General features: G+C 25.9%; 1 protein-coding gene and 1 long non-coding RNA gene across 2 annotated transcripts; both read right to left on the bottom strand.

The window, feature by feature from the left end:
• Positions 1 to 2: 2 nt before the first annotated feature.
• Positions 3 to 5,381, bottom strand: LOC128667969 (uncharacterized). The gene is made up of 2 exons (XR_008403862.1): positions 5,211 to 5,381; positions 3 to 1,760 (listed from the first exon to the last, which is right to left on the bottom strand). It is a non-coding gene; the product is annotated as an uncharacterized LOC128667969 (long non-coding RNA).
• A 162-nt stretch (positions 5,382 to 5,543) lies between these two features.
• Positions 5,544 to 15,226, bottom strand: LOC103574000 (probable serine/threonine-protein kinase DDB_G0282963). Its single transcript, XM_053739919.1, has 7 exons — positions 14,961 to 15,226; positions 12,956 to 13,085; positions 11,720 to 11,837; positions 11,450 to 11,594; positions 10,863 to 10,950; positions 9,099 to 9,459; positions 5,544 to 8,864 (listed from the first exon to the last, which is right to left on the bottom strand). The coding sequence occupies exons 1-7, from the start codon at positions 15,010 to 15,012 to the stop codon at positions 5,679 to 5,681; spliced, it is 4,080 nt and encodes a 1,359-aa protein (XP_053595894.1). The 5' UTR covers positions 15,013 to 15,226; the 3' UTR covers positions 5,544 to 5,678.
• Between the last annotated feature and the right edge of the window lie 1,054 nt (positions 15,227 to 16,280).

Here is a 16,280-nt window from a genome sequence, read left to right as displayed (position 1 = left end):
ACTCATGTCCTGATTTGCCGTTCAAGGCTTCTTTAATTAATAAATTAAACAAAAAATCTTATCAACTAATCAATTAATTAATTAATTACATACATACTATACACACATCACACTCTTAATACTTTGATCTTACGTCTATCAGACTTTTATAATAAAAAAAAAAAAAATTAAAAAATATAAACTAATAAGAAAAAAATTAGTTAAGTAAAAAAAAATATATAAGAAGAGTCGGTGGGCTTACAATAAATAAACAAGCTGAAAAAATATACAACTAGTCTATTATAAATAAAAATAGATAATCATTTAATTCGTAAACTTTTTTAAATTCGTTAAAGTGTTCAACTATTTTTGTTGTTAAGTTTTTTTATTTTTATTTTTTACTTTTTTTGGCAATCGCCATGTGGCTTTTTGTAATACCTTTTGTAGGCACATATTTATAGATAGATTAAGTGCAAAACTGTCGAATCACAGTTCCCAGATCAGGTATCAAGTAAAAGAATGAAAATTTTATTTTATGAATGTTTTTTTTTAAGGACATTCTTAGATGTTGCTTCTAATTTTTTCTATTAAATATCATTCGATATATTTATTAATCGCATCAAAATTTTCAGGGCAAAAGTGCAATTTAAAATTTCTAGGCTCGAATTTATTCAACAAATTTCGTTAAAAATAATTCAACACAATTACTTTTTTAAAAATCTATTCTATCAAAATTTAAACCACACTGTTTTTTAACAAGTTCTTCAACTTTTTTTTTATGACACGAATAATTTTATTAATAGAAAAAGTGGAAACATCATCTAGGAATGACCTCAAATCACAAAAGTTTAGAGATCTTTTACTGACAATTTAGGCTAAAGTAATAATTACAATAACAATAATAAATAAAAATAATTTCAGTCATAATCGTTACGCAGTACTCGAAAATTTTTACTAGATAATTTTTTTTTCTTGACATCTAATCTATATTACAACTTGCAAGCATTATAATAGTATCTTCAGTCTTCTGGTTTACATGTTTTTACACGGAATATTATTCTTGTTTAAAATGTTATGGTGTTATAGTAAAGTCGGACCACGTTGGCTACCTTACAAAAAATTTAAATAAACCCTTAGAAAAATTACTGTGGCTACCGTAAACTTTTCAATGGTTACAGTAATTTTTCTATGGGTTTATTTGAATTTCCATCAGGTGGCCAGCATGGTACGGCTTTACGACACCATAGAATTTCCACCGAGAATAATTCCACCGTGTAGTTAAGATAAATTTACACATTACATCATTTAATTTTCCTTAAACAATTGCATTGGTTGCAATATAAAATCTAACTTTTTTAAAAAATCAAAATAACAATTTATTTAAATGGTAACTCGTAAATTAAAAAATAATACATAACTTCAATTTTTAAAAATTATGTAGAATTAATGAAAAAATAAATGATTAATACTTTTGAGTATCAGTTTTAAATTGACTAGTTTGTCATTTAGTTTGATTATACTTCATTATTTTTTCATTATTACAATTATTCATTTATCTTTATAGTTGTAATTGTTATACCTATTGTTTGGGAAAAAATACTCTAATGGTAGATATTTATTTATATATATATTTATATACTTTTTTTATGGCATTAGCGATACTATTGGCTATTTTTATTTTAATATGAAAGTATTGGCATCGTAATTCTGTAAAATATCAGTTTATTTATATTATTTACGGCTCGGTATCCTGTATCTGTTTTTCGATTAATTCCACTGACCTGAAAAAAAAATAATAATAAACAGTTTTATAAACCATTGAACCTTTTTTTATTTTTTAATTGCAATTAACGTACGCCAAGTGTTCCAATTAGTGAGCTCTTGAACTACACAATTGCTATTTGACATTTTTAATAATAGAACAATAATAATAATAATAAAATCTAAATTACTACTATTGTCATATTTTTTAACATGAAAAATGTCAGCTTAAATTTTATTTTTTTTTGTTTTGCAAAATTTTAAATTACATTTTATTTTAAATAGTTTTTTTTTTTTTTTTTTTTTTTTTAATATTCAATAATTGTAAAAAGGTCAGCAGTTTACAAAAAAGGTCAACAACCGAAACACTTGAGGCTGGTTCTTTCCTCACGTACTAAGACGTCAAGAGTAAAAAAAAAATGTCAACAAGCGACAAACTTTTTCTACTGAATAAAACTATAAAATGTTAAAGGTGTAAAAAAAAAAATGACATAATTAATCATGAAAGTTTTAGTTAACTCATTAAGTTTTCTTGACTTTAATTTATTTATTTTAATTAGCTTTCAAAAATAAAAAAAATAAATATATATTTTTTTCTGTTTCCTAATTAATTTATACGTATGAATTTTTTTACGGTGACGTAAAAAAATTTAGTTGAATTATTGCATTTAACATTTTGTGAGGAATTTATTAAATTTATTTTTAAAAAATTAACTTTGATATATTATGAAATTAATAAGCATGCAATGTATATATTGATGGGTAATAAATCAATTAATTTTACTAATTGATCAATTAAATTCTTGCGATCCATACCGCAAATTTTAATAGATTTAAACTCTTGTGTTAAATAAAATATCAATAAATTAAAATTTAAAAAAAGTGGGATAAAAAAATAAAATTTTATAGAGACAATCTTTAATTTGAATTTGAATTTTTAAAAATAAGACGTAAAATAATGATTATATTTTAACTCAATAATAATTTGCAAAATTTTTTTTTTTAAATTTATCTAGAAATGTTTTTAATAATTGTCCAAAATTTTAAAAAATTGTAATTAATTTATGGACAATTATTTAAATAAGAAACAAAAATATTTACATGGATCATAAATAATAAAAATTTAGTAAATTTATAAAAATTATAAATTCTGACAGAATATTTATCACGTTTTTTTTTTTTTTTTATGCAATTACTTTATTTTTTTGAAGCGTTCATCGTAAGTTCAAATTCAAATTAATGCTTGTTTCATAAATGAATATTCAAATAAAAACCACCCAAGAAATGCATTATAAATTTTTTTTCTACACAAGAGTAAAAGTACGAAGGATTTACCGGTTCTGGACACTCAAAGAATTCCAATGTGATTTATACGATAAGCAAAATCATTGCAAAAGTTTTTGTCGTATTTAATTAAATACCGACTTATAAAGTAACGGTAATTTAGAGCAATGTTCGTAGAATAAAAGTTAAAAATCAACAGCGTTTCATGTAACAAACATTGCTCCAAATTACCGTTATTTTATAACTTTACATTTTATTATAGTCATGGCAACGAATAATGTAAAGAGATACATCAATTACTTTTATTACAGTAATAATATTTTTATATTCTTTGTATATTAACATGAAGTATGAAGTGTCCGAAATTGGTGCTTCTACTCTACATAAAATTTTAAATAATTATAATTTCCACAAATTATGTTGTAGGAAACTGGATCAGTCTGCGGATATTTTTCAATTTTTAATGAATTATTAATAAGTTTTTTGAGAGATATACTAGTAGGTAATGTTCATGTGTAATGTAAATTTTTAAGTAGTAATCATTACTTGTAACTTTAAAAGCTGCTAAAAAATATCTGACTTTCAAATATTTTACCTTTTTAAAAAATATTTTTTTTCCTCAGTGTAAAAACCCAATACCCGATCAAGGAACTAGTACCCGATTGCTCCATGTATTTGTATCTATATTTAGTGTATATAGATATACAAGTACATGAGTAATCGGATACTGGTTCCCTGATTGGGTATTGGGTCTAACCTTATATGATAAAAATATGTATTTATTTATTTTTATCATACTATACTAAGGAAAAGATTTTTTTTAAAAGAGTAAATATTTTGGTCGTTATATTTAGTGCGTAGTTATACCCGGCATAACAACCAAATATTGCAAACAGCATGTGATCTTCAATAACTAATGGCAATAAAAGACACGACAGAAAATTACGCTGCTGATGAATTCTCTCTTACACTAATTACTGTCCATACTGATTCTCACTTCAACTAATATGAAATTTATTTCAATGTTTGGCTGTTATTTAACATTAACAAAAGTGTCTGACTTTTGTGAGTATTTTTAAAAAAATATGCTATTAAAATTTCAGATTGAATCAAACATTTCATATTCATTATATAAACTACTCTTCGATGGCTTGGTTCTATATTTACTCTCCAAGTGTCTGGCTTTTTAATTTTTGTCTTAAAAATTTACCGATATTTTATTTAATTTTACACTATTCGTGAATCAAACAGTTTTTCCGACGTATTGTTTTCCAAATTTGCGCAGTATCTCTGTACAAAAAAAGACCAGTCTAACATACGATCTATTATTTATCGATCCTAAAAGCATTACCGTGTAAAGCTTCAAAGTGAATCAAACACTTTATTAAAATGAGTCGCCAGCTCTTGGACTAAATTTGTCAGCAATAGACGTCAATTATGTAAACAATAAATACAATTCAAAATTAACAACCAAATAATTCATTTAGAGAAAATTTCTTTCTCTATACTGTAAAATTTGATAAAACTTTAAAATAATTAAAAAATATCAAATAAATATCCAGCTGGTAAATACAATTTGAATTGTATTAGTTGTCGTTTTTATTAAAGACACTAGTTTTTATGAAAAAAAAAATCTATAATGTGGTTTTAAAGTAAACGTGTTATTTAAGAAAGTTTTTGTTCTGGCATCTGAATAGGCAAACATTAATACAATAGATACAAACTTCAGTCAGGTTTTTCTCATAGATAAGTTTTAATAAAAAAAAAAAAAATATAAAAAAATAAAGACCTTACATGTGTACTAAATTACAGCTTTTATCTAATAAAGTTTCTGCAAAAATAACTAATGCGTCTACTCGAGTAAATAATCAATACATTTGGGAATCTCTATACGCTCCGTCTATTTTTTTTTTTTTTATATTGTCTAGCAAACACTCTAGCAACCCCTTAAGTTGAATAGGGCTGTCAAGAATCACTCATAATGGAATTAACGTATACTTGTTAGCTATTGTAAAAAATGAACTTAGTATTTTATTTCAGTACTTCCAATATATCCGCAGGTTAATTCAGTTACGATGAGTTTTAAATCCCTGAGATACATAAAGAGTTAATAGCATTAAAGACTTTATCGCTTGTTGACATCCTACTAGTCAATATTAATAATAATATAAAAAAAACATACTAACCGTGAATAAATTATCTCAATATGTATTTAGTCCGATAGTGAGTAATTAACATCTAAAATCTTGGCAATTGACGGAAAAAGATGTCCAGATATTTTTCAGTCGTTGATCTTCAAGATGACAATTTATTTTTCAGCTTGATTCTATCATTTAATAATAAATAATAAAAAAAAAAATAATTAATAATTAATAGTAATAATATTGATAACTTAACTACATCATTCATCATTTATATGTATATATATATATATATATATATATATATATATATATATATATATATATATATATATATATATATATATAATTTTAGTATACAAAATTAAATACCACAGCCTATCGAACGGTCAGGTATTATCGTAATTTATCATAAAATTGTTCCATACTTAAATATAATAATAAATATGTACTGAGTTATATTTAAAAACTTTACAAATTTGTTGATAATTATAAGGCCTTTGATGATAATAATCATCGGCTTGTTTTTCTTCTCTTACGTTTAACTTCAACGGACGGATTAATTTCGAGATCATCGTCCATACATGAATAATTTATTTTTGGAACTTTTCTTTGTGAACTTCTAGTTTTTCTAGCAGAATTCAAACTTTTGTTTATAGATTTTGGTTCTTTTATTTTTTTCAAAGGCCTCATAATTCCCTCATTCATTTTTTTGTAATTATTATCAGTACCATAGTCCTCATAATCATCATCATCGTCATCATTGTTGTTATTATTATCATTATTACTATCCGTATAAATAATAACATTATCAGCATGTGGTTTTCTCTTTCTCGTATCACTATAATTATGGTAACCATTGTTATTAATTAAATTCTTATCGTAATCTCTCTGCATGATATTATTTGCGTTTATTTTATGTTTAATTAAATTGTCGGTTGAATGAGTTCCAAGTGCGCTCATTGATATTATTGACCTGTCGATAAAATTATTATCGACCTTTTCCATTTTAATTGATGCGGTATCAAAGTCCGGTGCCATAATAGACTTAAATCTCTTTTTCAATGGTAATTTAATATTAACATCGGGTGAATAAATTTTAGTTTGCTGTTGCGGCTGCGGTTGTTTTGTTTGCTGCTGCTTTTGATGATGATGCTGTCGCTCATCATCGATAGCGGCTTCTAATTTACACAATAATTGACTATCATACATCTTAATCTCATTATCTTCGTGTGTTTTGTTCAATGAACAGTCTTGCATAACAGTGGGCTGTTGTATTGGAATGTAGTAAGCAGCTGAATCGATCGCTGAAGTTGTTTCTGTAACCACATCACCTGCTGGCATTATATATTGATTACAATGGGTGACAATATCATAAGTACAGTTTAAACATGTGCATCGTGTTGATTTTGGATTTCCGTGCATTGATGCTGCTGCTTGATGATTTACCGGAACACAAACAGAGTTACAGTTTTGACGACATGAAATATATAAGTCACCGGTTGTGTAATTTGAATGATGATACATCGCGGGCAGTGAATTTGTTCCTGTTAAATGTATGCGGGGATCATGATCTTGCGAACAAGTTTGGGCGTAAGATGAATTACTTATGTGATTTTTTATATCATTTGCACAGGTATTAAACTCTTGTTTTATGCGGCATCTTCCGGTTGTTGAAACTCCAACTCCTTTAATGTCACTGCAAGAATTTTTATTCTTCGTAGACTTTTTTTTTAAATCCAATGCTTTTACTTCACTTACAGGCTCAGTCTTTGTTATACGACGAATATCTTGTGTCAGCTCGAAACTCTTCGACGTTACTGACGAAAGAGGTTGAGTAAGCCGGTAAGAGTCGTATAGTTCACGTGAATAACTATCATGGGTAACTTTATCTGACAGCTTTGTAGAATTTTTATCCTTTAAAATTTCGTCATCGTCATTATTTATATTGTGATCTTTATTTTCTACGGCTTTATTTATAATATATAAATTACTGTTTGGTGATTTTTGCAACAAAACAATTGTCTCGCCATTGAGTATAACATTAGTTTCTTCTTTATCTGACGGAATTGTACTTTCGACTTGTACTGACGTACTTGTCAATCCATTTGATCTTTCATTATTATTAATATTAATATTATTATTGTAAGAATAAGAAGTTGAAGATGATAAAAATGGAGAAGATAATGAGGAAGTCTCTTGATACTCAGACTTTGGAAAATTGTAATTAAAATCTTCAGTTGATGATACTTCCACATGAAGAGCCACTTTGTCGATGTCGTCATCAGGGTATATGCTAACGAATCTATTATCCTCGTTTGTCAGCAGCACTTCGCTATGATTATTATTATTATTATTATTATTATTACTAATGGTTCTATTCGGCTTAGTTGTATCACATAACGTAATTAGACTGTTATAGTCTTTGACTTTAATTAATTCGCGTGATTTAGATGGTTCGTTTGATGCTGCAGTTAAATGGGAAACCCTTTGTGATACTGAAGCTAGTAAGGAGAGACCGTCAATATGTTCATGAAATTCCGCGTCGCTTATTTTAAACGCTGCTACTTTTTCTCCTGTCACTTTATTTTTTTCTTTTTCTTTTTCCTTTCCTTCTTCTTCTGTATCTTTGTTATTAAAGTCAACGAATTCGGTACTTTGATTAAAGTGCAGAACGGTATTTCGTTGGTATTCATTCACGTCTAAATTTGTACTTTTAAATTTAAAATTAGATTGACTGGTAATTTTACCTTCATCAGCTTTCTTATTTATATTTTCATTACACGGTCTTTTATCCAGGTACTCATTTTCTGATACGCTTACATTATTTTTAGTAACATCAATAATATTTTCTTCTACACTTGGTACATTTTTTTTAATTGTTACTTGTTCATACTCATCATTAACAATCATTGGACTTGATAATTTAACATTTTCTTCAACAACTATTTCATTATTATTATTATTAATTAATTCTTCTTCATTTCCACCTACTGGTTCTATTGTTAAATTATTTTTACACAACTGACTTTCATTTGTTTCAACTTGAAAATTAATATTATTTATTTTACTAGCGAACAATTTATTTGAAATCATAGAAACTTTGTTATCTTCTTTATCTTCTTCAATAAGATTTACAGGATTATTTAGACTTATTTCCGCTGAAGACGTAGAAGGTAAAATTTTCATCTCAACTTTTATTTCTTCTTCAACTCTTTTATTATCTATGTCTACTGTAAAAGACTTAATACCAAATATATCTTCGAGTTGTTGCAATGAATCTTCCGCGGTGGTTTTATCATCTTCACTGATGTTACTGTCTTCAATTGCGGCAGTACTCTTACGTTTAGATATTTTTTGTAGCCAACTAAGACGTTTCTGCTCTTGTTTTTTTTGTTTTATAACTTTAACGTTTGCATCATCCGATGTAAGATCAATAAGTACAACATTATTATTTTTTTTTATGGGTTTACGTGATGTAGGTTTACTACAAATTGGATTTATTATATTTGTTGTTAAATTATTATCATTATTATTATTGTTTACGGTAACTTTTGATTCACTATTATTATTAATATTATTTTTAATACCACTATTATTATTAATTTTTTTAACGCTATTGCTATTTAATAATAAATTATTATTTTTAATGGAATTTTCTTTCGATAATTTTAATTTTGAAATTAAATTATCTTCAGGCTGATTAATTTTATAGGAAAAATTTAAAAGTTGATTTTGTTAGTAAATATTATTTTTCTTTTTTTAAATTAAAAAAAAAAAAAAAAAAACAATAATGATTTTTAAAATTAAAATATATATATATATATATTAATTTTAAAAATAATCAACTTTAAAAAAAATAATAATAATGATTTCTAAAATCAAAAAATATAAATATCGATTTTAAAAATAATAAATTTAAAAAAAAAATACCTTTAAAGCTTCGACGGTACCATCCAATCGAGTATCTTCAATATCGTTATCTTTTAATCCTCGTAATTCACGAGAAAATTTAATAAATGCCGAGCAGGATTTTTCCAACTCCATGTGCTGTGATAGCATGAATTTTGTTGATATTTCTTGTTGAGTATTTGGCACTTTTGGTAATACATAATCAATAATATATTGCGGAAACGAGGTAGAAGGTAATTTAAGTGATGCCAATGCTTTGGCATTTATTTCATTTTTAATATTTTGATCTTTAGTTATTCTTTTCCATATTCGGTAGACCAGAAAATAACGAGTGTACATTAAACAGGAGTTTGGGTGTTTCGGTACACTACGAAATATTGTTCTGTAAAAAAAAGTATGGTAAATTTAATTGTAAAAAACTAGTTTTCTATAAATTAATTTAGCAACTCATAATAGAGTCAACTTATATGTCTTTTGAAATTACGAGTTCCTTTGAGAAATACTTTAATTAAAATTTAGAGATCGGATTCAAACAAGTTCTTCAAAAGAATATGAATTGACGGAAAATAAATTGAAATAAACTCTTAATTGAACTCGAGACTTTGTGCATTGTCGAGTTTTAAATTTATTCAATAATGAATAAATTCAATCAAGTATTAACAAAATTTCATTAGTTTATAATTTCAATTTAGTTGTTATAATTTTGTTCAACAAAGTTTGAAAATACGATATTGTATGCAATAAAAAAAAAGTTATTAAAGTAATTATAGAACAGCGTTTATGAGTAAAGTTACTTTGAGTAAAGTAAGAGACCCAATATCCGATCTGGGATCTAGTATCCGATCGAAAACTAGAGAGCTAGGACCTGAACACAAATCTTATACTTGACCAAAGAACTAATACCCAATCACTCATGTTTTTATACGTATATATTTAAAAAATTTGACTAAATATAAATATACAAATACGTGGAGTAATCGGGTACTAGTTCTTTGATCGGGTACAAAGTTATTTTTTACCTTATGCATTTCACTTTTTTTATGTAAGTATTTAATAGCTTATCGATCGAATGAATCGCCGTAAGGTTTCAATTTTAGTATTATGACATATCCACTCAAAACTTTGTTCGACAGTTTTTCATTATCTAAAGTACAATAATAGAGATAGAATTGTCATAGATAGTTTTGAAACAGAAAAGTTGTCAAGCCAAACACATTTTTGCTTTTTACTTTTTTTTGATCAACTCAAAACTAAAGTTTTCAAATAGTTTGCATTTTCTTAACAAAAACTTTTCAAATAAACAGATAATAGCAAAAATTTTAATTCAATTATAAATAGTTTTATTAGAACTTTAATACTTATTTTTTTTATTTTTAAAAAAATAATTTTAAAATTAAGAATTTTTCGGATGAATAAATACATACATAATTATTGTGCTTTGTACTGAAACTAAAGTATTGATTGTCAACGTCTTCAATTTTAATGCGATTTGGAACTCAGCCAATAATACTTGTTATACTTATACGTAATTGTAGAAGTAAAAAAGTTATGAGTTTATAAATTGAAATAATAGAAACCTTTTTCTCTAGTTTTGAAAACTGGTACAAATTCTTTTTTCTTTTTTAAATTGCGTTGAAGTAAAGAAATTATTCGCTTGAATTTTTTTTTTATTGTTATTAACGTATTTATGGTTACGTCAGTACGTTTTTAATGGAAAGTTAAAGCTTTCAATTTAATATCTAATTATATTTAATAATAAAATTCATTACTTCATCAGGTACTTACGTCATAATTGGATTTATTATTTGATAATAAGTTGAACTCATAAATCGGATTTTAAGAATTGTATCCATGAGGTGCTCGATTGAATTTTCTGGATAAAAATATAAATTAATTGACAATTTAATAAAGTTGCAAAAAAATTATATATCTTTTCTATAAAAAATTGGTATTGCAAATAAAAAATTAAAGTTTCAATTTTATTTTCATTAATTATCTAAATAAATATCTCGAAGTTTTTATTTAAAGAATTTAATTTTTAAAAGTTATCCACTATTCATTTATACAGTACATTTTTTTTTATATAAATGAAATTAATATTCATAAAAGTAATTTTTGAATTAAAATTTTTATGAATTTACTTGACAAACACAATGAGATTGATAAATAGCGAATTAATTTTAAATAAATTGTTTTTTTTGTACAAAAAATAGCAAATTTAAATTAATAAATAAAATTAAATTGTTTGAAAGCTTGAAGAAAAAAAAAAGATTAAATTAGTGCTCAAAGGATTTGAATATAAGATAATTAAATCTATTAATCGAGTATAAAATAAATAGCATAAAATTACCATAAATATAAATAAAATTTACCTAAATAAATATAAAGATAGGAAGCTAAGCGACCCGAAATCCGTTCATGATATTCGCATGTTCGCTTGGACGCTTTCAATTCTAAATCTATATACATAGCCAATAAATCAGACATTAGGTCCATGTAAATTGCTCGGTCGTAGTTCTGTAAATACATGAATGCTAAATAAGATCGTAATAAATAATAGCAGTTTAATTATAATGTAAAATAAAAAAAAAAAAAAAAAAAAAAAAAAAATAATAAAATTCATATAAATGTGAATATCTCACCTCTTCTTGCGACCTATAGTAATACATGAAGAAGAGTAGAGTTTCACTGATAAAACCCTTTAGTTTATCCGCCCGCAACGGCTTTGTTTGACATTCGTTTACGGTGGGCCGAACGTTTCTGCAATTGTAATTAGAGATGTGTTCAAATTCGTGGAAATATAAATTTAAAATTTTGAATTTTGATAAGCGAGAGAAGAGCGCTATTGGACTCTGTTTAACAAATTTAAAGCCCGTGAAGGCAACTAAATTTAATTAAATTATGACACAAAGATAAATTTATTACGCATGCAAATTATTATTTGCATCGCTAACTAAAATTTATCAATTCAATACCGAGTGTAACATATCGACCAATAGTATTATGCGTTATGATAAAATTTACATATTATCCAAAATAAATAACTTTATTTACATTTTTATTATTTTTTTTTCTTTTGCATTCTCATTTTTTCAACTCTAACTTTTAATTAAAAATTTAATTATTTTTTGTCAATTTCGTGTGAAGAAAAATCGTTATCAAAATAATGACAACTTTATAGTTTAGTTTACATTTAAATTTTTGTTTTAATCTCGAAAACTTTATAACAAACTTTTTTATGATTGTAAATGTAGCAGTCATCAGACAAATTTAAAATTATTAATAGAGTAAATAATGAATAAAATAAAATTTTAAAAAATTAAAAAATAAGTGCATTTTTTACAAACATTATTTTTTAAATTATTTACTCTACTTATTTATCATTTTTAATTTTTCTGATGTCTGCTACACCAAACTCGTAACTTTATTTAAAATTTTTTTTCATCGCTTATTTAAAACTCAGCAATAATAAATTTTTAATTACAAATGTCATTCCATAAAATTTAAATCAGTTTAAATTTAAAAATTTTTACACACTAAATATTTTTCTGTGAACTTAAAATTCAAAATTACCAAATTTAAGTTCACTTTTGTGTAAAAAATGTTTTTTTTTTATAATTTTATAATAAAAAAAAAGTAATTTAGAACTTTAATTAAAAACTTTCTCCAAATAATTATATTCTCCATATTGGCCATTTATTTTCTATAAAAGCTTCAATTTCATTTAAATAGGATTTAATTCAAAAGCTTTCTCTATTATGTACAAATAATAAAATTTTTCATTTGTGTAAAACAAACTAAACCAGTACTCATTGTTTAAAACTACTGGTACACTAAAAATTTTGTTACATACAAACAAAAAAAAGTGAATAAATTACCTTATAAAATATTCCATTAAATAAATTAATGACGACGAGCCGGGGTTATCCATTAAACACATGGATTTAAATGTTGAAATCCACGGTTGGTTTTCAAATATCGTAGCCATTATTTTACAGTTATCAGCATCTGTAAAATATGTATATCATCATATATATGTAATAACAATAATATGTAGCATCCTGTGAACAAAACATTTTCTCTACTGTCTTTTTAAGATCAACTTTATTTCCATTTTCTTATGGACACATTTTATTTTTATTTTCATTTCCGTTAAAGTTAATGTCATTTCCATTTCCTTTGAAGGGAAATTTTTATCTATATTTTACATCTGCTGACGCAGGTGTCTTTTTAACACTAGAATTACTAGAGCTACCGATTCAGGGAAAACTGGTTTGTCCTTAGCATCAGTAAGTTAGTCCTGGGTCAAAAGCAGAGGAAAATATACTTATGTATAGAAAATATATAAAAATCGATAGCTAATTTACTATCAAAGCTATTGGAAAATTATTGTATAAATATCTATATATATTTATATACTCATGTAGTTTTTTTTATATACTTGATATTGAAGTGACGATCGTCAAAGTTATTTATAAAAGTATGTTTATAGACTTTTTTATATATGTACTAAAAGGTTTCATATATGTTTACTATATAAATAATATTTACTTATTTATTATTAAAATATATATCTGCATACATTTTTCATTCAATAAAAAGTTAATGTACTTTTTTTTTTCACATCAACATATGAATAAGTCACGTAAATTATTATGTCAATCGTGTTCAATAGAAATTCAAGTGAACGTTTTTTATTTTTTTTTTTTTATATAAATATTTCAATATGTAGGAAACAATGTGGAAAAAATTCCACATCCTTTTCTTTTATTTACAGATGGTGTGAAAAAATTTTCAATTCTAATAGAAAAATTTATTTCAAACGAATGGAGAAAAAATATTTTTTATATGGAAGCCACGTTGCTGAAAAAAATGATACTGAAGTTAGCCGACTTCTAATAATTTTTGGAGTTTTTTCTTAAGCAATAAATTATTAAAAAACCAATATTTGAAAAAATTGCATAGGTAGTACTTTAAATTTTCTACATGTGCATACTTTTAGTTTTTGTTTTTTTGAGAAAAAAAAAAAAACCGAAAATTACTAATTGTCTGCTAACTTCAGGATCATAAAAATATGATCCTGAAGTTGGTAGACAATTTAAAATTTTAAAATTTTATTTTCAATAAATTGCCTACAAGAAAAAGAAAACGAAAAATATGCACATGTAGGAAATTCAAAAAACTGTAAGTACAATTTATTAAAATATTCCTTTTTTCAAAAAATTCAAAAATTATTAAACGTTGGTTAACTTCAGTATCATGAAGAGAACGATCCTGAAGTTAACAGACCATTTTCGAATTTTTTTTTCAACAAATCGATTACAAAAATAAAAAACTAAAAATATGCACATGTAGAAAATTTTAAAAACTGTAAGTGCAATTTAAAAAAAATTTTTTTTTATAATTCAGTTTTTAAAGAAAATTCAAAAATTATCAGACGTTGGCTAACTTCAGTATTGTGAAAAAAAAAATTACTTTTAAACAGATTTTCTGAATTAAAAATATATATTAATTATTTAAAATGAAATAATTGAGTATCAATGAATGGAATAATAAATATGTGGACACAAAATAGTATTTGTATATAATGAAATAATGGTATTGATTATATTCGGTGTGAACTAACGGCGTCAGACGCTCAGACAAAATTTCGACGCCGTAATAAAACAAAATCTCTGCTAAAAAAAACAAACAAAATTTTTTAAATTCCAGTCTATTTATTTTCCGGCATTTAAAAAATTTAACTGCGCAAAAAAAAGTAAGTAGTGATCCACATTTTAAAAACTAAAAACAAAAATATAATTATATCAAAGCTAGGTTATGATCCTTGAAAATCTAAAAGCCATTTCCTGGAATATAAAGGCCAAAAAAAAGTATCCATACCTGGTGGTGAATTGAGTTGTCTTCCTTGTACTATTTTACCACTCGAATCCATTATCTCCCTGAACACGTGAAAAAAAATTTTCAAATAAATTCAAAAACTTTCACCTCAAGTCAGCCATTTAAATAAAAAAAAAGCTAAGGAACTAAATAAAACAATAATAATAATATAAATTATATATTTTAGGATGTATCAGTTGTCCATCCATCCGAAAAAAAAAAAATAAAATAATAACTCCTATGCTCTCAACTCAACGGCCATGTTAACACTGAGCAGGATCCATCCACTGAAATCCAAAGTATCCAGCCAGCGTTTCCCCGAGTTTTCAACTTGTTGGGGAGACACATTGGTTACCCCTACTCTAAAGTTTTATCATCAGAGAAGGGGAAGTATTACCACTACAAGACAGCACTACTACCACGATACCATGTCACCAACTCACCAGTCCCCACACGTATAGTATCCAAAGTCTATAACTATGATTTTAGCATCTGGGGTAGAGGGTAGAGGTACATACCCTCCACAGTATCCAGCATCTCCATAGATTTTCGAGGGTCTTCAAGTATCACTACCACCAGCATCGACCAGAACTGCAATACTGTCACATATATGACTGGCGACTATCACCGAGTATCGGCACAATCAAGCTGCCAGACAATACCAAGAGTACCATGCATACTATTAATCAGGAACATGATATGATGTGATGAGTGATTGAGAAACTGGATTGAGATTAATCAAAGAGATCGCTGTAAGTTATTTGAAATGATTCGGATCAAAAGTGTCCTCGTAATTATCTTTATCATATAATCGAGATCTAATAATTTATATTGGTTGCATCAAAGGTATTGTAACTAGTACAGGATTGCAGTTTGAGTACAGAGTTGGACAAAAGTCAATAGTCGATGTGGCTAATTGATGATCAATACACTTTGGATACAAGTAATTTCGGAGTATGGGTGGATAGAAGTTGGAGATGGAGAGTACGGAAAGCAATGTCTAGATGTAGATGGGAAAGAGTAAAAGTGTAGAGCAAAGCAAACTGTGTACTGTACTATGGAATAGAGGGTACACAGGAGCAAGTATTTGGTATATATACATATGGATATAATGATAAAGAAAGTGCGGCTGCGCGCGAAAAAGCTCGATAAATTTACTCATTCTAGGGATTCAGCGAATTACTTACAGATTTTTGGCTTTCAGAATGTACTTTCGTTTGCAAAAATGTTAGTTTATGTTGGTTCGACGCCAAATTTTTATTGTACTTTTATTTAATTAATAAGTTTTAAAGTGGCCGCTATAAAAACATTAAAGGATACGAT

Source organism: Microplitis demolitor, chromosome 6 (genome assembly GCF_026212275.2).
Source record: "Microplitis demolitor isolate Queensland-Clemson2020A chromosome 6, iyMicDemo2.1a, whole genome shotgun sequence".
Taxonomy (NCBI): Eukaryota; Metazoa; Arthropoda; class Insecta; order Hymenoptera; family Braconidae; genus Microplitis; species Microplitis demolitor.
Note: the sequence above shows the minus strand (reverse complement) of the source record. Positions and strands in the feature narration are given on the sequence as shown.

Bases quoted from the DNA above. Each gene is read 5' to 3' on its own strand.
- LOC103574000 (XM_053739919.1), bottom strand. From the start codon at position 15,012: ATGGATTCGAGTGGTAAAATAGTACAAGGAAGACAACTCAATTCACCA. The intron at 10,951-11,449 runs GTAAATTTTATT...ATTTTTATCCAG, and splicing joins CTATCTTTATATTTATTTAG to AAAATTCAATCGAGCACCTC. The intron at 9,460-10,862 runs GTAAGTACCTGA...TTTTTTTTACAG, and splicing joins ATAATAAATCCAATTATGAC to AACAATATTTCGTAGTGTAC.